The 20,659-nt window shown below is 37.2% G+C and overlaps 2 protein-coding genes across 24 annotated transcripts in view; one reads left to right on the forward strand and one right to left on the reverse strand.

Moving 5' to 3' along the window:
• Nucleotides 1-2,399, forward strand: part of cast (calpastatin) — a 42,887-nt gene extending 40,488 nt beyond the window's left edge. For 22 of the 23 annotated variants that reach the window (XM_042502050.1, XM_042502118.1, XM_042502090.1 and 19 more), the window contains 6 exons: nucleotides 277-321; nucleotides 435-611; nucleotides 1,452-1,538; nucleotides 1,817-1,846; nucleotides 2,118-2,221; nucleotides 2,323-2,399. In XM_042502050.1, the coding sequence (XP_042357984.1) occupies nucleotides 277-321; nucleotides 435-611; nucleotides 1,452-1,538; nucleotides 1,817-1,846; nucleotides 2,118-2,213 (435 nt within the window). In that variant the 3' untranslated portion in view covers nucleotides 2,214-2,221; nucleotides 2,323-2,399. The remainder of the gene's footprint in view (nucleotides 1-276; nucleotides 322-434; nucleotides 612-1,451; nucleotides 1,539-1,816; nucleotides 1,847-2,117; nucleotides 2,222-2,322) is intronic. The other variant, XM_042502058.1, reaches the window with a different exon arrangement.
• Nucleotides 2,400-4,353: 1,954 nt separating this feature from the next.
• On the reverse strand, nucleotides 4,354-6,542 carry cd8a (CD8a molecule). Its single transcript, XM_042502251.1, has 6 exons — nucleotides 6,216-6,542; nucleotides 5,745-6,074; nucleotides 5,559-5,654; nucleotides 5,368-5,475; nucleotides 5,064-5,103; nucleotides 4,354-4,730 (listed from the first exon to the last, which is right to left on the reverse strand). Exons 1-6 carry the CDS (start codon nucleotides 6,262-6,264, stop codon nucleotides 4,679-4,681), a joined length of 675 nt encoding a protein of 224 aa, XP_042358185.1. The 5' UTR covers nucleotides 6,265-6,542; the 3' UTR covers nucleotides 4,354-4,678.
• Between the last annotated feature and the right edge of the window lie 14,117 nt (nucleotides 6,543-20,659).

Consider the following 20,659-nt stretch of genomic DNA (forward strand, 5'->3'; position numbering starts at 1 on the left):
TAATTTATGTTTTGGTAAGCAGCTACTGTGAGTTTATGTGTTTTGTGGGTAAACTATAAGAATCAAATGGTTTCTATATTTTTGTTTGAATGCCTTTGAAGGAACAACGAGGAACATTTTTAACTAATGCAACAGAAGATGTTACAAAGAAAGAAGGCATTGTTCTTCATGTGATTGACAGTTTTAAACTTTGAATCTGGGGCAAAAATATAAATTCTTTTTTTTAGAAGTATCAGTTTTACTTTGTGTCTAATGTGCATCTTTTTTTTCTTCAAGAAAATGGCAGAAGAAAAAGCAAAAGGAGATGCAAAACCCAAGGAGGTAAAACTGCACACACTCATAAAATATGACGGTGGACAGACGAGCACAGTTATATGATCTACACACTGTGTATATACAACTTGCAGACAGTTTGTTTTCCTGTCTTTCTGCAGAAGACTATGGATGATAAAACAGCTTTGGACTTGCTGTCCAGTGACTTTGCTGCAGCGTCTCAGCCCGCTGCTGCGTCTCAGCCCGCTGCAGCGTCTCAGCCCGCTGCAGCAGCAGCTGCATCCTTTGCAGCCACATCAAAGCTGGAACCTCCTGTGCTGGACTCAGCGCCCCTGAAGGTAGCACCAATAGCGCTAGTGATAGTCATAGTGAGAAAAGCACAAGTGTAACACAAGTTTTGCACATGGTTGCTTGCTGAAATTGTTATTGAGACACTTTATGAACCATAATGACAGTCCAAATGTCTGCTCTGAAAAAGGCCTGTTTTGTGCAACTGTATGTAGTGCCCACTGCTGTCATGTGTCAGGACCGCACTTCCCAGAAATCACTTCAAACAATTGCTTTCTTTGGATGCTCTGTTGATTAAAAGAGCTGTATGAGCCGCTAACGTCTGCACAAGGCTCTCACCATGGAGGTGGCAGAGCCAGCGGCTAGCAGCTAATTTTGCCAATAGGTAACGGTGCTGGCAGCACAAGAGTTACTCTTCTGGGATGAATTCATGGGTAGGGACAGTGTGTGGCATGGCTGTATGATGAGGTGCAGAGCGGTGATGATTAGCAAGCCAGTAGGGTACATATGTGCACCAACATGCATGCATGGCCGGACTGTCTACCACAAAGTACAGAGAAGCTCAGATTATAACACACACAGCTGGGGTTGACTTCATTCACTGCTCAGTAGGCCATTACTCTACTGTAGCTTTACATAGCAAATAGCAGTTTGCTGCTATATTTATGTTGCATACAGCTATTTTAGGTCTTATACATACAGTCTTTAGCAATACTGGACTCAAAAACAGCAATGTAGTGAGTAGGGTGTATAATAGTTACTGAAATGAGAATTCATTTATGCTGAATTGTTCCAGATTCTAACTTAAAACAACAGCATTAGTTCAGTACATTAATGCATCATGATCTCACTGTGTTTAAGTTTGTTTATTGTTAACTTTTCTCTCCCAGCCAATGCCTGGTCCTGTCCTGGATTCCCTGTCTGGCACGCTGCTCCCAGAAGCCCCAGAGTTCCAATCTAAGACCGAAAAACCAAAGGTAAAAAGAAAATGTGTGTGAGATCAGGATTTGAGGTTGCACCATCAGAGGACATTATATTTACAGTTAAAGACTAACAGCAGGTCAAACGTACATGCAGAGTTTGACATCTAATGTTAAAAAGCTGCTGTTGACTAATGGCAGTTCATAAGTACTGCTGTTGTTAGTGTTTGTTGTTACATGGCGCCCTCTGCAGGTTGTTTACTAGCACTTACCGTATCAGTGGGTACCTCCTCATGGAATGGTTGAGCCTAACCGAGGTGTCAACTTTGTTACAGAGCAAGAGCAAGTCAAAGTCAAAGGCTAAAGTAAGAAAACTGCCTGCTGCATGAGGACAAAAAATCAGTTGCATATGATGACAGACTGAATCTGTGTGTTTCTGTTTTAACCAAAATAAAAACAAATATCTCCATCGGCGGAGCCTAAAGCTGCATGTGATGCCCTCTCCTGTCTCTGCTTCAGCTGATGTTAATTCCTTCAAATAATTACATCAAACCTGCAGAGCTATTGCATGTAAAGGCACCGCTCCTTCTTTTCTTTTACATGTTTGTTTTTTTTAACTGTAACCTTGTATTTCAGAAACATGCAGAGGTGCCTTCTGCCACTGATCAGCTACCAGCTCAGCCAAGCTCAGACGTCGTGCCAAAATCTACAAAGAAGGGAGGAAGGAGCTAGACCACTAAGTACGGGTTGTTCTCAGCGTTTGCACAACTTTCCTTGATAAAAGATGCTCAGTATCGACAAAGATGTTTCCACTGACTGCTGATTGTGTCTCGTGTTGCAGGTTGTCGGCACAATTTGTTCTCCCGGCCACAGGGACGCAACGGTGAGGGAGCTGCTCTCTGGATAGTAATTCTATTTTTGGTATGCAGCTTATGTATACTGGGTGAAAGATAAACCGAGACATGCCCATATCCTCAGAACAATACACACACACACACACACACACACACACACACACACACACACACACACACACACACGCATGCACACACCTCTGCATGCAGCGCCTTTTTTTGCTCAGTTTCACATGTATTTTTAGGAGGAGCAAGTTTTGGTTTCAGGCATTTGAGAAATGAAATGACTTGTTAAAACAAGATAGAGACAAAGACAGGAGGAAAATAGAGGAGATTAAGTCAAGTTTTTTACTTTTGTTGGTTGGTGTGTTGAACGCATTGAGGAAAGGAAGGCGTTGCCCGTCAGAGTCCTGCATGCACATCTCAGCTGACAGTTGTCCCAGTGACGCATAAACATCACAACACACTTGTCTCAGCCTGGTGGTGTAGTGACGTTGGTGGGAGCAGTGGCGACTGTCAGCTGGCATGGGAGCAGTAAGGAGTGGGTGTATAGTATTGGGATGTTTGTGCAATCTTGATGTGCTCAGAAAAGCCAAGTTTTCTATCATGATCTTCTCAGATGCCATTAAGACACTAGTGTACAGCTTAGTTTGCTTCTATACATACAAACATATAGTTTACATAATTAAAAATGTGTGGAGGATTTTCAGGAGGTATTCTGCTTAATTCTGTATCCGAGAGCTTTTTGCAAATGCCTTTTGCTTTCTGTAGAAAAATTCACGAAAAGGGTCTTTTGTATGTATTTGGCCTTGTAGAAAAAATGCTGGTGTCCAGAAGTGCACTTATTGAACCAAGGTGGTTACAAGTTTTGTTGTCCGCCCTTGTTTGTATACTGTAATAGAAAAAAAAAAAGAAGATTTTTGCTCTATATAAGACAACACTGTATAATTTACAAAGGGCTTTCAGATGTAAAGTCAGAAAGTAGTATACTGTCCCCTAGGTTGTTTTTCATGTGTGGGTGTGAGTCAAAAGATTGAGAGGTATTTTAGATGTGGGAATACTAATAAGATTTTACAAAAAATCTAAAAAGTTTGAATGGTGTAGTGGCTGTATGTAGTCTATAATTTGTGCCTAAAATAAGAAACAAAAACCAACAGGAACTGCCTTAATATGTGGGCAAAGAAGGCTAAAAAATACAGCAGGAAACGAATAAACACTGTTTTCTTGAAGGCGTAAGGGAAGTGTGTGATTGTGTTCAACTGAACGGGAACTGAATCTACTCTGAAAATGTCTTCCTCTACTCTGACCCGCGGGTTTTCACTCTGCATACAGTTGTAGCAGCCCACTTCCTTTAAACCTGAGGGGGCTTACAACAAAACAAATGTCTTTTGCTTTAACTTTATGTGAAACTTTATATTTCTGTGCCAAAACCCCTGATTACTGATGGGGATGCAAATGAGTGGGTTTGATGTGCGTAGAAAAAAACAATCAAAAACAAAGCAACAAACAAACAAAAAAACATATTATACGAAACATAAATAAAGACATAAAATACATTGTTCTTTGAGTAATGATATTGTTTATTTTAGTTTTTTTTATTATTGAATTGTACAAAAACTTTAAAAAATAGAGCAGAATTAAAAAATATTGGACATCCAGTTTTACAAAAGGAAAGTAATGTGTCCTATTTGTTCGTCTTTTCTTTGAAACTGTAAAGATTTGAATTATGAGAAACACTACTTTAAAGAAATTTTAATTTACAAAATGTATAAAAAGCATAACTAAAGAAAAATCATAAATGTTAGCAGTTCAACTCATCCTGTTGGAAATCATATCAGAGAGAATTGTTTTTTTTTTTAAGCTAAAGACGGTTTAAGTTTTGTTTAAACTGAAAAACTAAAAGACATCAAGTCACAGCAATAAGTAAAAAAAAATCAGCAGTTCAAAATTGACTTGGGTGCTCTGTACAAATTCATACATTTTAAAAGTAACTTAAATCAAAGTGCGTACTGCTAATATTTTTATTCTCAGGGCTTTATTGGTTTCTAGTATCTAAAATTCACAGGGACTGGATAAATAGACATTTCATATCATAATTTCTTTAAAAGATTTCAATCTCAGTGTGATAACGCAGCATTATCCTCAATCAAACAACATTGCAGTTAAAACAATTTGCATTTTTTTCCATCACAAACAATGAGAACGTTTTAAGTTGGCAATAAAATATTCCCCATAAATGTGATTAAACTGTGAATGAGATGAAAAATGATTTCCGCAACAGAAACGTGAGATGGTAATATGATTGCCTTTGTATGAAATTTCTGTGAAAGTGCATCATTTAGATTAAATGTGTCTGTTGGTCATCTTTTGATTCCCAGGAGCCGCCATCCGCTGTCTAAATGACATAAACAAGGTGTTTCAAAGAATAATAATAATTATAACAAAAACAGTCATGATATTAATAATAATAGGTTATTTCAGGAATTCAGTGCTTTGGTCACAATGAAATTACAAAAGAAGTGCAGGGCCGTAGCTACAATTCAAAGACACTGAGGTTGTGTTTTTGCAGAAAAATATAAAGGGGTTAATCAATATATAAATATGAAAAAAATAAAAGCCTTCATTTTGGTGTCTGGGGTGGCGGTGGGGGAAACTCATTGGACCTCAGTATTTCTAAATTCTGGCTATGGCCCTAAATATTACACTCAAAGAAAAATAAATAACTTACTTTCTTTTGTAATGGTGTGGGCATCTCCGTGTTCTTATTCCTACACAAAATCCAACGTGATATGTAAAAAATGGAAAAAGTATTTTTAATCGTTACACACATATTACAGTAAAATCATCCCATATTAAATTAAGAAAAGCAGGAAAAAAACGACTGAACAATTTAAAAGTAATTTCTCCTTTCCAATAACAGTTATTGACTGCATAGTAAATATACGACACATGGGGTGTAACTGGCTACGTGACGGCCTTTTTTAAAAAAAATTATTTTATTTTTTAAAATGTAGATAATCAGATTGACTTACGGTTGCAGTATAGGATGGTGATGATGAGGAGTAGCAGAAGAAGGCCGCAGCCACCAGCCAGAGGGCCCAGTATGATTAGAGAGCAAAACATTTGAGGACTGGTTTCAACTGCAAAACACATTCTCATTTACCACCAGCTTTATACGTGTAAAGATGTCCGAATATGCACGAGTGTGATTTTGAACATTTACTTTGCTTTGTATTGATGTTGCAAACACAAGGTGTGGCAGTTGTGCACGGATCTTTTCTGGCAGCAGTGGGCTGTGGTGCTGGTACTGCAACTTGGACTTTTTTTGAGGGGAGAGAAAAGATGCAAAGTGATACTAAAAAGCATCTATCATCAGATCATTTGATCAAACATATGAAAGAAAACTCACCTCCGAGCAGTCGGGTTGGCCTGCCAAATTTCAGCTCAGTACCTTTGAAGAGGGATGCGCAGTTGTAAACGCCTGCGTCCCTAGCTTTGTTGAAGGACACCAGTGTCAGAATATCTGGCCGACTATTTGAGTGTCTAAAGATGTCGGGAAAGGAGGCTTTGGGTGACTTCAGAACACCATTGTTGCTGAAAGATGCAATGAATTCCATGCCAGATGAGTCAAGAACGCGAAACCAGACAACCATGGTGCCCGTTTCTTGAGGCTTACAGTTGATTTCAACCGACTGCCCTTCCTTCGCAATCATATCTTCACCAGCTCCTGAGGTCATTTCTAAAAGATTTGATCGAATAGGAGCATTAGTGTTATTCACCTCTCTGCTTTACGTTACCCAAAAGAAAAAGAAACAGATCAGAGGACGCTTTAGAGCTACCACACGGAAGTGAAAAGACTTGATATTTAGGTTAAACTTACCTCGAAAAAACACCAGGATCACCAGAATCCGAATCCTTTTTTGGTCCATTTGTACCTTTCAGACGACAAAGCTGCTAAATGTGTTTTTGTGGTATTTGTTGGAGCCTGCTAGAGATAGTTCAGCGAGATATGGAGCCACGCCCCACCTGTAACCTTCTTTTCTGCTTTGTCGAATGGGATCATTGCAGTGGAGGGTTGCAGACACCTCCTGCAAGCATGGTCGTGGTCTGCTCGATGTTTGAAGTTGAGCCCCCCGATCTGTGCGTCACACTTCTGCCTCGGATGTGAAGCATCGAATAGCGCATCTTCATCCACCAGAAACTGACACACAAATGCAGAAGTGCACAGTATGTAGGCTGAGAGGGGCAGTGGGAGGAAGTGTAAGAGAAGCTGAAGGCAGCCCACTTTACTTGACACTGTTTCTGCACAAATCAAATGGATTTCAAGTAGTGCAAATTTCAATAGAGTCGTCTTGGACTCGTGTAAACAAAAATCTGCCCTGCTGAAGTGTCCTAGAGCTGCAGAGCTGGCTGACTTTGACCTTTGACTTCACTCCTGTGTTTGAAGTAGGGCTGGGCAATGTATCAACATTATATCAGTGTCTTGATATGACACAAGATATCGTAGATTTAGATATTGTGATATCATAATTATTGCTTTTTCCTTCCTTACAGGCTGCATTACTGTAAAGTCGTGTAATTTTCGGAACTTACCAGACACTGCTCTAACTGTTCTGGTCTTTGCCCTTACCCACTCAGTCATTATATCCACATGACTGATGATTATTTATTACAAATGTCATTTGTAAAAGCAGCAACTCTACAATATTTTCACAATATCAGTGTCAAGGTAAAAATGTCTAAAAACCATATCACCCAGCCCTAGTTTGATGTGACATGGAGGAGCTAAAAAAGCATTTATGATATCCTTTAGAATCCAAAAAATGACTTTCTGTCTATTTTCCTGGTGAGATTTGTTCTTGAAGTCACAGATGTAGAGACAGCACGGTGGCAGAGGGAATAAAAAAAATTTTAAAAAAACAACAAGACCTCATACTGCTCGGTCAGTGTCCCCTGATCTTACCAGCCACCTATTTTCAGCAAGAAATACTATATGAAAGTACAGTAATGCCAACCTAAAATAGTATAAAATGTAAATATTTCTTAAACAATGTGCACTTATCTCATAATCTGTCTACAGAGGGACAGTATATGTGCTGGGAAGCCCCTGCCTGCTTGTTGGTGTGTGTGGTTTGGTTTCCTGGTTTAAAATAGATAAAGCAGAGTGGTGTAGGACATCAAGAAATGGTGTTTGCCTGAGCTGCTTTCAGTGGTTTCTAACCTCAGTCATTTTTGTCTTTTCACGCCTGGTCCACACAATGCTCCTGCGAATGATCCTTATTAACACATTATTCTATTTTGTACAAGTTGATGTTGCTTTTCTTTTTGATTGGTCTTTTTTATTCGTTTGAGACTCGTCGTCACTAACCATGCTCAAAGTTTTTGTCTTACATAACTTACCAGGGGTCAAAGCAGTGATGCTTGCTGCTGGAGCCCAATCGTTTTTGCTCCAAATATTCATCTTTTTTCTTCTTCTTTATTTTTTTCCTACTCATTGTTTTCATGCAGAAAAAAAGTAAATCAAAAGCTCAAAAAATTGGCAGCTTGGTTGCAAATTCCACCCACTACTTAGGCACAAAAAATGACAATGCCCTCAATTTGACGCTGTAATAATCAACTTTTCGCTTTAGCAATTATCTAAAAATCGGCTACGCTTGGAGTCAAAATTCTTTCAAAATATTAATATCTCAATTGATTGGCATCTTTGTGTCAGTGGTCTTCAGCTTTAGAAATGTCAGATTCTCTAACTTTTTCTCAATTTTCTCAAAATCATACTTTCAATATCTAATCCCAAACCATTGGTCCAACTGTCCTGAAACTTCAGCAGGATCAGCTACAGAGATCCTTGACCCAAAGTACTCAAAGAACTTTTGATATGTTAATCTGTTATGAAAGTTGTGTTTTTTTAAACAATTGCCATTTGGGTTCAATTTCATATAAAATATCATAAATAACAAATGGTGTAGATACACAGTAATATCTCATGAAAAATGTCATAGTATAGTTTGCCAAAATGTTATAAAAAGTCATAGTATGGTGTACCAAAAAAAGTGATATGTCAGGGATTGTACGCTGAAATAAAATAGCATAAAAATGTCATACTATATTACGTCTTCCAAAATAGCATAAAAATGTCATGCTATGGTATGTTGTCCAAAATAGGATAAAATGAGTCGTATGATAGTATGTTGTCAAAAGTAGCATAAAAAAGTCATAGTAAAGTATGTTGTCCAAAAAAGCATAAAGAATTCATACTGTAATATATTTCCCAAAATAGCATAAAAATGTCATACCATAGTATTTTGTCCAAAACAGTATAAAAATGTCAAAGTGTAGTATGACGTCAAACACAGCATAGAAAGTCATACTATGGTAGGTCATCCAAAATAGCATAAAAATGTCAGAGTATAGTATGTTGTCCAAAATAGCACAAAAAATTGTTTCCCGGGGAGCACTTTAGCCCCGAGCAACCCTGCCACCCATCACAGTCCCGTCCCGACTCACCTGCTGCTCTGACACTTGAGGAGCCCCTCCTCTTCCAAAACTACGAGGTGGTGGAAGAGGGACTGGTTGAGTCTGTACCAGAGGATCAGAGGTCCGTTTTGTATTTATTCACCCCACAAGAAGAACAGGATGAGGAGCAGCCTTCAACATCCACAGTAAGTGAATAACCATATACAGCAGATAGGCTCCTGGCCTATGGCCTCCATGGCTTGAGAACCATTGGTTCTCAAAGGCTTACATTACTCTTACTACAAACTACTCTCCATTGCATAAAGGCCCTGTCAAACAGATGCTAAAGATAGAATTTCTATTCTGTCTTTTTTGTTTCCTTGTTTAGTCTGTTGGGCAGTCAATCACTTTTAGTGATTTAATATCACTGCCGAAACAGGAGAGGTCTGCCAGGAGAAGAAAGAAGCCGCCGTCGGTCCCCCTCCACCAAAACCAAACAGCCAAAGGGAGAAAAGAGAAGGGCCAAGGCAGAAAAAAAAACAGGATGGAGAACCCTATAAGGTATGCCGGGTCCTCAGCTACCCCACTGCTGGCAGAGAGCTGTGGTGAGAATAATGGAATTTACAATAATGATGGCTTCATCTGTCACGGCTGTCTTTGACACAACATATCCTTGCAGGCCAGTGGAGGAGCCCCTTACACACACACACACACACACACACACACACACAATGTTGCAAAATGAGTAATTGCCTCACCAATGAATTTGAATGTTCGTCATGAATTCTTGATTCTTACATGTTATTCTTAATGAATTATAATAATGTTGTTTAAATGATATGTTATATTACTGTTATTTAAATGCAATGCTTTTTTAAAATCAAAGATAATTTGATTATTTAATGAGAAATGTCTGTTTCGCTGTGCAATTTAAGTGGCTCATTTTACCTAACCACGCAAATCTAAAAAAAAAGACTACTTATGTTTGAAAAGCTGTAAGAGCTAAAGAATTGTTATATTGCATCAATTTGACACAAAAAATATATTTAACAGTCCTTACTAACCATGCCAACCAATTATGCTTATATCACCCAACTTATCTTAGATAGCATAAAAAAGTCATTATATAGTTTATCCTCTAAATTAAATAGCATAAAATAGTCATCCTACAGAAGGTCTTTCAAAATCACACAAAAAAGTCATACTGTAGCATGTTGTCCAAAATTGCATTGAAAAAGTCCTACTTAAGCATGTTGTTTACAATTGCACAAAAAAGTCAGATGATAGTGATTCTCAAACTGTTTACTGTAATGCACCCCCTTTGAATTTTTTTTTCAGCCAATTACCCCTGACCAGTGCAAAATATTTTTGGAAGAAAACAAAAGAAAGACTTACAACACAGCGGTGTGCCACCAGTGTCTGATTTATTAAACAACATTGTACACATATGCCCATTGGGGAGACAGAGGAAAACAATGTCAAGACAAGTCATGCCATAGAATGTTGCAAAAATGTACCAAAACACCATAATATCGCCTGTCGAAAAGAAAACCAAAAATGCCATACACAGGATTGCGAAAAATGTCAAAATATGACATGTCCAAGAAATAACTGAAAACCACATAAAATAGCGTGCAGAGACCTGCCATAGCAAAGCATATTGCAAAAACGGCGGTGCTGAGACACGCCATAGCATAGAATGTTGCAAAAAGAGCGAATAACACCATAAAATGATATGTCGGAAAAAATAACCCACAAAGCAAGGCTATATAGTATGGCAAAAATGACAAAAAACGACATGTCCCAAAAACTGCTGAAGCAACTTTAAATGGCCTGAAATTGCAGGCGTGGCATGCCATAGCATAGAACGTTACAAAAAAGGTCAACAAAAAACGGTAATATGGTATGTCGAAAAAATGACCCAGAAAGCAAGGCTATAGTATGGCAAAAATGTCAAAAAATGTCATGTTCCAAAAACTACTGATAACAGCTTAAATCCCTCTTAAATAACGTGCTGACACACGCCATAGCGCAGAAACTTGCAAAAAACGGCCAAAAACACCATAAAATGGCATGTAGAAAGAATGACCCAAGAAGCAAGGCTATAGTATGGCAAAAAATGACAAAAAATGGCATGTTCCAAAAAACAGCTGAAACCAGCTTTAAACAGCATTAAGTAGCATGCTGAGAGACACCATGGCATTGAGTGTTGCAAAAATGGCCAAAAACACCATAAAATGATATGTCGAAAAAATGACCCAAAAAGCAAGGCTATAGTATGGTGAAAATGCCAAAAAATGACATGTCCCAAAATCAGCTGAAAACAGCATAAAACAGCATTAAATAGACTGCCCAGACACGCCATAGCAAAGACTTTTGCAAAAATGGCCAGAAACACCATAATATTGCATGTTGGAAAAAATGACCCAAAAAGCAAGGCTATAGTATGGCAAAAATGCCAAAAAATGGCATGTACCAAAAACTACTGAAAACAGCTTAAATCTCCATTAAATAACGTGTGACACACGCCATAGCGCAGAAACTTGCAAAAACGGCCAAAAACACCATAATATGGCATGTGGCAAAAAATGACCCAAGAAGCAAAGCTATAGTATGGTAAAAATGTCAAAAAATAAACATATCCCAAAAACTGCTAAAAACAGCTTAAATCCAAATGAAATAACGTGCCTAGACACGCCACAGCATAGAATGTTGCAAAAACGGCCCAAAGCACCATAATACAGCATGTAGAAAAAATGAAACAAAAAGCAAGGCTATAGTATGGCAAAAATGTCAAAAAATGACAACTCCCAAAAAACAGTTGAAAAACAGATTTTAAGAACATTAAATACACTTCCGAGACACGCCATAGCATAGAAACATGCAAAAACGGCAAAAACGGCCAAAAAAGTGACCCATAAAGCAAGGCTATATGGCAAAATGTCAAAAAAGTGACCCACAAAAACAGCAAGTATGGCGAAATTGTCAAAGAAAATGGCATGTCCCAAAAAAACAGCTGAAACCAGCTTTAAACAGCATTAAGTAGCATGCTGAGAGACACCATAGCATTGAATGTTGCAAAAAATGGCCAAAAACACCATAAATGTTGATATGTCGAAAAAAATGGTACCCAAAAAGCAAGGCTATAGTATGGCGAAAATGCCAAAAAATGTCATGTTCCAAAAACTACTGAAAACAGCTTTAAAAAAACATTAAATGCCGTTCCAAGACACTCCATAGAATAGAAACTTGCAAAAATGGCCAAAAAACACCACATAATGGCATGTTGAAAATGACCCAAAAAGAATGACCCAAAAAAGCAAGGCTATAGTATGGCAAAAATGCCAAAAAAAAAAATAAACACAATTCCATATCCCAAAAACTGCTAAAAAAACAGCTTAAATCCAAATAAAATAAACGTGCCTAGACACGCCACAGCATAGAATTTTGCATTAAATCCCAAAACGGCCAAAAAACAGCATACCATAAAACCATATGACATGGTGAAAAAAATGACCCAAAAAAGCAAGGCTATAGTATGGCAAAAATGCCAAAAATGACATGTTCCAAAAACTACTGAAAACAGCTTTAAACAGCATTAAGTAGCATGCTGAGAGACACCATAGCATTGAATGTTGCAAAAATGGCCAAAAACACCATAAAATGATATGTCGAAAAAATGACCCAAAAAGCAAGGCTATAGTATGGCGAAAATGCCAAAAAATGTCATGTTCCAAAAACTACTGAAAACAGCTTAAATCTCCATTAAATAACGTGCTGACACACGCCATAGCGCAGAAACTTGCAAAAAACGGCCAAAAACACCATAAAATGGCATATCGCAAAAAATGACCCAAGAAGCAAGGCTATAGTATGGCAAAAATGACAAAAAATGGCATGTCCAAAAAACAGCTGAAATCAGCTTTTAACAACATTAAATCCCGTTCCGAGACACACCATAGCATAGAATGTTGCAAAAACAGCCCAAAACACCCATAAAAATTGCATGTTCAAAAAAATGACCCAAAAAGCAAGGCTATAGTACGGCAAAAATGCCAAAAATGACATGTTCCAAAAACAGCTGAAAACAGCATAAAACAGCATTAAATAGACTGCCGAGACACGCCATAGCAAAGACTTTTGCAAAAATGGCCCAAAACACACCATAATATTGCATGTTGAAAAAAATGACCCAAAAAGCAAGGCTATAGTATGGCAAAAATGCCAAAAAAAATGACATGTTCCAAAAACTACTGATAACATCTTAAATCCCTCTTAAATAACGTGCTGACACACGCCATAGCGCAGAAACTTGCAAAAATGGCCCAAAACACCATAATATTGCATGTTGAAAAAATGACCCAAAAAGCAAGGCTATAGTATGGCAAAAATGCCAAAAAATGACATTTTCCAAAAACTACTGAAAACACCTTAAAACCATAAAATAACGTGCTGACACACGTCATAGTGCAGAAACGATCAAAAACGGCCAAAAACACCATAATATGGCATGTCGCAAAAAATGACCCAAGAAGCAAGGCTATAGTATGGCAAAAATGTCAAAAAATGACAACTCCCAAAAACAGTTGAAAACAGATTTTAAGAACATTAAATACATTTCGAGACACGCCATAGCATAGAAACGTGCAAAAACGGCCAAAAACATCATAAAATGATATGTCAAAAAAGTGACCCAAAAGCAAGGCTATAGTATGGCGAAATTGTCAAAAAATGGCATGTCCCAAAAACAGCTGAAACCAGCTTTAAACAGCATTAAGTAGCATGCTGAGAGACACCATAGCATTGAATGTTGCAAAAATGGCCAAAAACACCATAAAATGATATGTCGAAAAAATGACCCAAAAAGCAAGGCTATAGTATGGCGAAAATGCCAAAAATGACATGTCCCAAAACAGCTGAAACCAGCATAAAACAGCATTAAATGGACTGCCGAGACACGCCACAGCATAGAATGTTGCAAAAACGGCCAAAAATACCATAATATGACACGGTGAAAAAATGACCCAAAAAGCAATGCTATAGTATGGCAAAAAATGCCAAAAAATGACATTTTCCAAAAACTACTGAAAACACCTTAAATCTCCATAAAATAACGTGCTGACACACGTCATAGTGCAGAAACTATCAAAAACGGCCAAAAAACACATAATATGGCATGTAGCAAAAAAATGACCCAAGAAGCAAGGCTATAGTATGGCAAAAATGTCAAAAAATAACATATCCCAAAAACTGCTAAAAACAGCTTAAATCCAAATGAAATAACGTGCCCAGACACGCCACAGCATAGAATGTTGCAAAAAACGGCCCAAAGCACCATAATACAGCATGTAGAGAAAAAATGAAACAAAAAGCAAGGCTATAGTATGGCAAAAATGTCAAAAAATGACAACTCCCAAAAACAGTTGAAAACAGATTTTAAGAACATTAAATACATTTCCGAGACACGCCATAGCATAGAAACGTGCAAAAAAGGCCAAAAAATCATAAAATGATATGTCAAAAAAGTGACCCACAAAAGCAAGGCTATAGTATGGCGAAATTGTCAAAAAATGGCATGTCCCAAAAACAGCTGAAACCAGCTTTAAACAGCATTAAGTGGCATGCTGAGAGACACCATAGCATTGAATGTTGCAAAAATGGCCAAAACACCATTCAATGATATGTCAAAAAAATGACCCAAAAAGCAAGGCTATAGTATGGCAAAAATGCCAAAAATGACATGTCCCAAAAAACAGCTGAAAACAGCATAAAACAGCATTAAATAGACTGCCGAGACATGCCATAGCAAAGACTTTGCAAAAATGGCCAAAACACCATAATATGACACAGTGAAAAAATGACCCAAAGAAGCAAGGCTATAGTATGGCAAAAATGACAAAAAATGGCATGCCCCAAAAACAGCGGAAAACAGTTTTAAACAGCATGAAGTAGCATGCTGAGAGACACCATAGCATTGAATGTTGCAAAAAATGGCCAAAAACACCATAAAATGATATGATAAAAAAAATGACCCAAAAAGCAAGGGTATAGTATGGCATAATTGTTAAAAAATAACATATCCCAAAAACTGCTAAAAACAGCTTAAATCCAAATGAAATAACGTGCCTAGACACGCCACAGCATAGAATGTTGCAAAAACGGCCCAAAGCACCATAATACAGCATGTAGAAAAAAATGACACAAAAAGCAAGGCTATAGTATGGCAAAAATGTCCAAAAATGACGAGTCCCAAAAACAGTTGAAAACATATTTTAAGAACATTAAATACATTTCCGAGACACGCCATAGCATAGAAACGTGCAAAAACGGCCAAAAACACCATAAATGATATGTCAAAAAAGTGACCCACAAAGCAAGGCTATAGTATGGCGAAACTGTCAAAAAATGGCATGTCCCAAAAACAGCTGAAACCAGCTTTAAACAGCATTAAGTAGCATGCTGAGAGACACCATAGCATTGAATGTTGCAAAAATGGCCAAAAACACCATAAAATTGTTGCATGTTGAAAAAATGACCCAAAAAGCAAGGCTATAGTATGGCAAAAATGCCAGATGACATGTTCCCAAAAACTATTGAAAGAAAAACAGCTTAAATCTCACTTAAATAACGTGCTGACACACGCCATAGCGGCTATAGAAAATGCAAAAACGGCCAAAAACACAAAACAGCTTAAAAAATGGCAAAAAACGTGCGCAAAAAACGTTGCATGACCCAAGAAAAAAAAATGCAAGGGCTATAGTATGGCAAAAATGACAAAAAATGGCGAGTCCCAAAAACAGCTGAAACCAGCTTTAAACAGCATTAAGTAGCATGCTGAGAGACACCATGGCATTGAATGTTGCAAAAATGGCCAAAAACACCAACAAATGATATGTCGAAAAAAATGACCCAAAAAAGCAAGGCTATAGTATGGCAAAAATGCCAAAAAAATGACATGTTCCAAAAACTACTGAAAAAAAGCCACAGCTTAAAACTCCATTAAATAACGTGCTGACACACGCCATAGCGCAGGAACTTGCAAAAAATGGCCAAAAACACCATAAAATGATATGTCAAAAAAATGACCACAAAGCAAGGCTATAGTATGTGGAAAATGCCAAAAATGACATGTCCCAAAAACAGCTGAAAACAGCATTAAAACAGCATTAAATAGACTGCCGAGACACGCCATAGCAAAGACTTTTGCAAAAATGGTCAAAAACACCATAATATTGCATGTTGAAAAAAATCACCCAGAAAGCAAGGCTATAGTATGGCAAAAATGCCAAAAATGACATGTCCCAAAAACAGCTGAAAACAGCTTTTCACGATATTAAATACCGTTCCGAGACACTCCATAGCATTGAATGTTGCAAAAAACGGCCAAAAACACCATAAAATGATATGTTGAAAAAATGACCAAAAAGCAAGGCTATAGTATGGCAAAAACAACAAAAAATGGCATGTCCCAAAAACAGCTGAAACCAGTTTTTAAAACAGCATTAAGTAGCATGCTGAGACACGCACCATAGCATAGAATGTTGCAGAAAAGGTCAAAAACACCAAAAAATGATGTGTCGAAAAAATGATACAAAAAGCAAGGCTATAGTATGGGAAAAACGTCAAAACATGACATGTCCCCAAAACAGCTGAAAACCGCTTTAAACAGCATTAAATAACATTCTGAGACACGCCATAGCATAGAATGTGAAAAAAAGACGCCAAAAACATGATATATGGCAAAAAAATGACCCAAAAAGCAAGGCTATAGTATGGAAAAAATGCCAAAAAGTGACATGTCCCAAAAACAGCTGAAAACAGCTTAAATCTCCATTAAATAGACTTGCTGACACACGCCATAGCGCAGAAACTTGCAAAAATGGCCAAAAAAACACCATTAAAATATATATGGCATGTCGCAAAAAAAAAATAACCCAAAAAGCAAGGCTATAGTATGGCAAAAATGACAAAAAAAAATGGCATGTCCCAAAAACAGCTGAAACCAGCTTTTAAAAAGCATTAAGTGCATGCTGAGAGACACCATAGGCATTGAATGTTGCAAAAAGGCTAATGGCCAAAAACACCTTCCAAAAACAGCTGATTTGTCGAAAAAATGACCCCAAAAGCAAAAAAACACCTATAGTATGGCAAAAAATGCCAAAATGACAAGGCTATAGTCCAAAAATGCCAGCTGACAAAAAGCATGAAAAAGCAGCAATTAAATATAGACTGCAGAGACACGCCATAGCAAAGACTTTTGCAAAAATGGCCAAAAACACCATAATATTGCATGTTGAAAAAAATGACCCAAAAAAGCAAGGCTATAGTATGGCAAAAAATGCCAAAAAATGTCATGTTCCAAAAACTACTGATAAGAGCTTAAATCTCTCTTAAATATAGCGTGCTGACACACGCCATAGCGCAGAAAAACTTGCAAAAAACGGCCAAAAAACTGAACCATAAAATGGCATGTAGAAAATGGAATGAAAACTTTGCAAAAAGCAAGGCTATAGTATGGAAAAAATGTCAAAAGTTGACGAGTCCACAAAAACAGTTGAAAAAACAGATTTAAAGACCATTAAGTACATTTCCGTGAGACACGCCATAGCATAAAAAAAAAACGTGCCAAAACGGCCAAAAACACCCATAAATGATGAATTTATGTCGAAAAAAATGACCCAAAAAAGCAAGGCTATATAGTATGGTGAAAAAATGACAAAAAATGTCATGTCCCAAAAACAGCTTAAACAGCTTTAAACAGCATTAAGTAGCATGCTGAGACACACCATAGCATTGAATGTTGCAAAAATGGCCATAAACACACAAAATGATATGTCGAAAAAATGACCCAGAAAGCAAGGCTATAGTATGGCGAAAATGCCAAAATGACATGTCCCCTGCAAACAGCTGAAACCATTAGCATAAACGCAGCATTAAATAGACTGCGAGACACGCCATAGCAAAGACTTTTGCAAAAATGACCCAAGGTCAAAAACACCATAATATTGCAAAAAAAAAAATCACCCAAAAAGCAAGGCTATTAGTATGGCAAAAATGCCAAAAATGGCATGTTCCAAAAACAGCTGAAATCAGCTTTTAACAACATGAAATTCCGTTCCATGGACAAAAAAATAGCATTGAATGTTGCAAAAACAGCTTGAAAACGGCCCAAAAACACCATAATATTGCATGTTGAAAAAATGACCCAAAATTCCATAAAAGGCTATAGTATGGCAAAAAATGTCAAAAAATAAAATCAAAAATCCCAAAAAAAAAACTGAAAACAGCTTAAATCTCCGTTAAATAACGTGCTGGGACACACGCCACAGCATAGAATGTTGCAAAAAACGGCCCAAAGCACCATAATACAGCATGTATAAAAAAATGACACAAAAAGCAAGGCTATAGTATGGCAAAAATGTCAAAAAATGACGAGTCCCAAAAACAGTTGGCAAAAAGTGAAAAAAATGATTTTAAGAACATTAAAACAGCTTTTAAATCGACTAGACACACGCCATAGCATAGAAAACGTGCAAAAACGGCCAAAAAACATCATAAAATGATATGTCAAAAAAGTGACCCACAAGCAAGGCTATAGTATGGCGAAATTGTCAAAAAAATGGCATGTCCCAAAAAAACAGCTGAAACCAGCTTTTCAAACAGCATTAAGTAGCATGCTGAGAGACACCATAGCATTGAATGTTGCAAAAATGGCCAAAAACACCATAAAATGATATGTCGAAAAAATGACCAAAAAAGCAAGGCTATAGTATGGCGAAAATGCCAAAAATGACAGTGTCCCAAAAACAGCTGAAAACAGCATAAAACAGCATTAAATAGACTGCCGAGACACGCCATAGCAAAGACTTTTGCAAAAATGGTCCAAAAACACCATAATATTGCACGTTGAAAAAAATGACCCCAAAAAGCAAGGCTATAGTATGGAAAAAAAATGTCAAAAAGTGACATGTCCCAAAAAAACAGCTGAAAAACATCTTAAAACCATAATGTAAATAGCATGCCAAGATACGCCAGGGTATAGAAAGTTACAAAAACTGACCACTGGCAGTACGGCAAACCCAAAAAAGGACATTCCCAAAAACATTCAAGGAAATAACGATGAGGACATCTTTCCCATGGCGTGATGTGCTGAAGAAGCTACTTCAACCTCAGAAGGATGGAGGAAAAAATGCAAGAGGGAGCCACAGTCCATATTACACTGCAACTTTGACATTTGGAATACTGAATAGTTGTTTTGATTAAAATGGTTAAATGGTTTTAAAAACTAACTGGAAGTTTGTTTTGAAAACTAACCTGGTGGTTTGTTCTCACAAGTTCAAAACTGACCAAAAACTGCAAGGCTTTAGTTGCACAATATGCTCAGGTTTTCATTTTAAAAACTCTTTCAAACGCTTTCATTTTTAAAACTCAGCAGAGCACAGCCGTTAAAAAAGAAAGCATGGTCAGTTTACCCCCAGATGGCTCAACTTACCCCTAACCTTGGGCAAAATTGAGCCACAGGAGCACTTTTTTTGAGAAGTCATTATTTTGGGCAGCTTTGTCAGAGATGCATTCTGATATTTGTATTTGAAAGGAGACATCCTGAAAAAAGGTATATGTTTATATGTACATGCTGTTTCTGTGTCATTTTTCCTTACAGACTCCAGGACAAAAATAAGAGTGGCTCATCTTACCCCATTCTCCCCTATGGCAAAAATGTCATAAAAAGAAAATGTCCCTACAACAGCCGAAATCAACTTTAAACAGCAGTAAATAACATTCTTAGACACACCATAGCAAAGAATTTTGAAAAAAAAACAGCCAAAAACACCATCATTTTGCATGTTGAAAAAATTACCCAGAAAGTAAGGCTATAAGTATGGCAAAAATGCCAAAAAATGGCATGTCCCCAAAACAGCTGAAAACAACTTTAAGCAAGCAGTAAATAACGTTCTGAAACACACCATAGCATAGAAAACTGCAAAAATGTCCAAAAACACCATTGTATGGCATGTTTAAAAAATGACCAAAAATGCAAGGCTATAGTATGGCAAAAAATGCCAAAAAAAATGCCAAAAAAATGACATGTTAAATCCGTGCCTGAAAAAACTATTGAAAACGAAAACAGCTTAAATCTCCATTATGATGTAAAAAATGACCACAAAGCCATAGTGCAAAAATTGCAAAAAAAAAAACATGTCCAAAAACACCATAATATGGCATGTTGAATAAATGACCCAAAAGCAAGGCTATAGTATGGCAAAAATGGCAAAAATTAAAACATATCCCAAAAACTGCTAAAAAAACAGCTTAAATCCAAATGAAATAACGTGCCTAGACAAATACAGCACAGAATGTTGCAAAAACGGCCCAAAGCACCATAAAACAGCATGTAGAAAAAATGACACAAAAAGCAAGGCTATAGTATGGCATTAAAAATGTCAAAAACCATGATGAGTGAGTCCCAAAAAACAGTTTGATATGAAAAAGACAGATTTTAAGAAAAATGACATTAAATACACTTCCGAGAAACGCCATAGCATAGAAACATGCAAAAACGGCCAAAAAAAAATGGGCCACCATAAAATGATATGTCAAAAAAGTGACCCACAAAGCAAGGCTATAGTATGGCCAAAAAAAAGCTGTCCAAAAACAGCTGAAAACATGCTTAAACATTCATTAAATACCGTTCCGAAAGACACCATAGCATTGAAATGTTGCAAAATGGGCCAAAAACACCATAAAATGATATGTCAAAAAAATGACCCAAAAAGCAAGGCTATAGTATGGCAAAAATGCCAAAAAATGACATGTTCCAAAAAAACTATTGATAAGAGCTTAAATCTCTCTTAAATAACGTGCTGACACACG

Source organism: Plectropomus leopardus, chromosome 2, assembly GCF_008729295.1.
Source record: "Plectropomus leopardus isolate mb chromosome 2, YSFRI_Pleo_2.0, whole genome shotgun sequence".
NCBI classification, from domain to species: Eukaryota; Metazoa; Chordata; class Actinopteri; order Perciformes; family Serranidae; genus Plectropomus; species Plectropomus leopardus.

Excerpts from the sequence above, each read along its gene's own strand:
- cd8a (XM_042502251.1), bottom strand. The coding sequence starts at position 6,264 with ATGGACCAAAAAAGGATTCGGATTCTGGTGATCCTGGTGTTTTTTCGA. Across the intron at positions 5,104-5,367 it reads CACCATCCTATACTGCAACC|GAATAAGAACACGGAGATGC; the intron begins GTAAGTCAATCT and ends GATTTTGTGTAG. Across the intron at positions 4,731-5,063 it reads CCACACCATTACAAAAGAAA|ACAGCGGATGGCGGCTCCTG; the intron begins GTAAGTTATTTA and ends TATGTCATTTAG.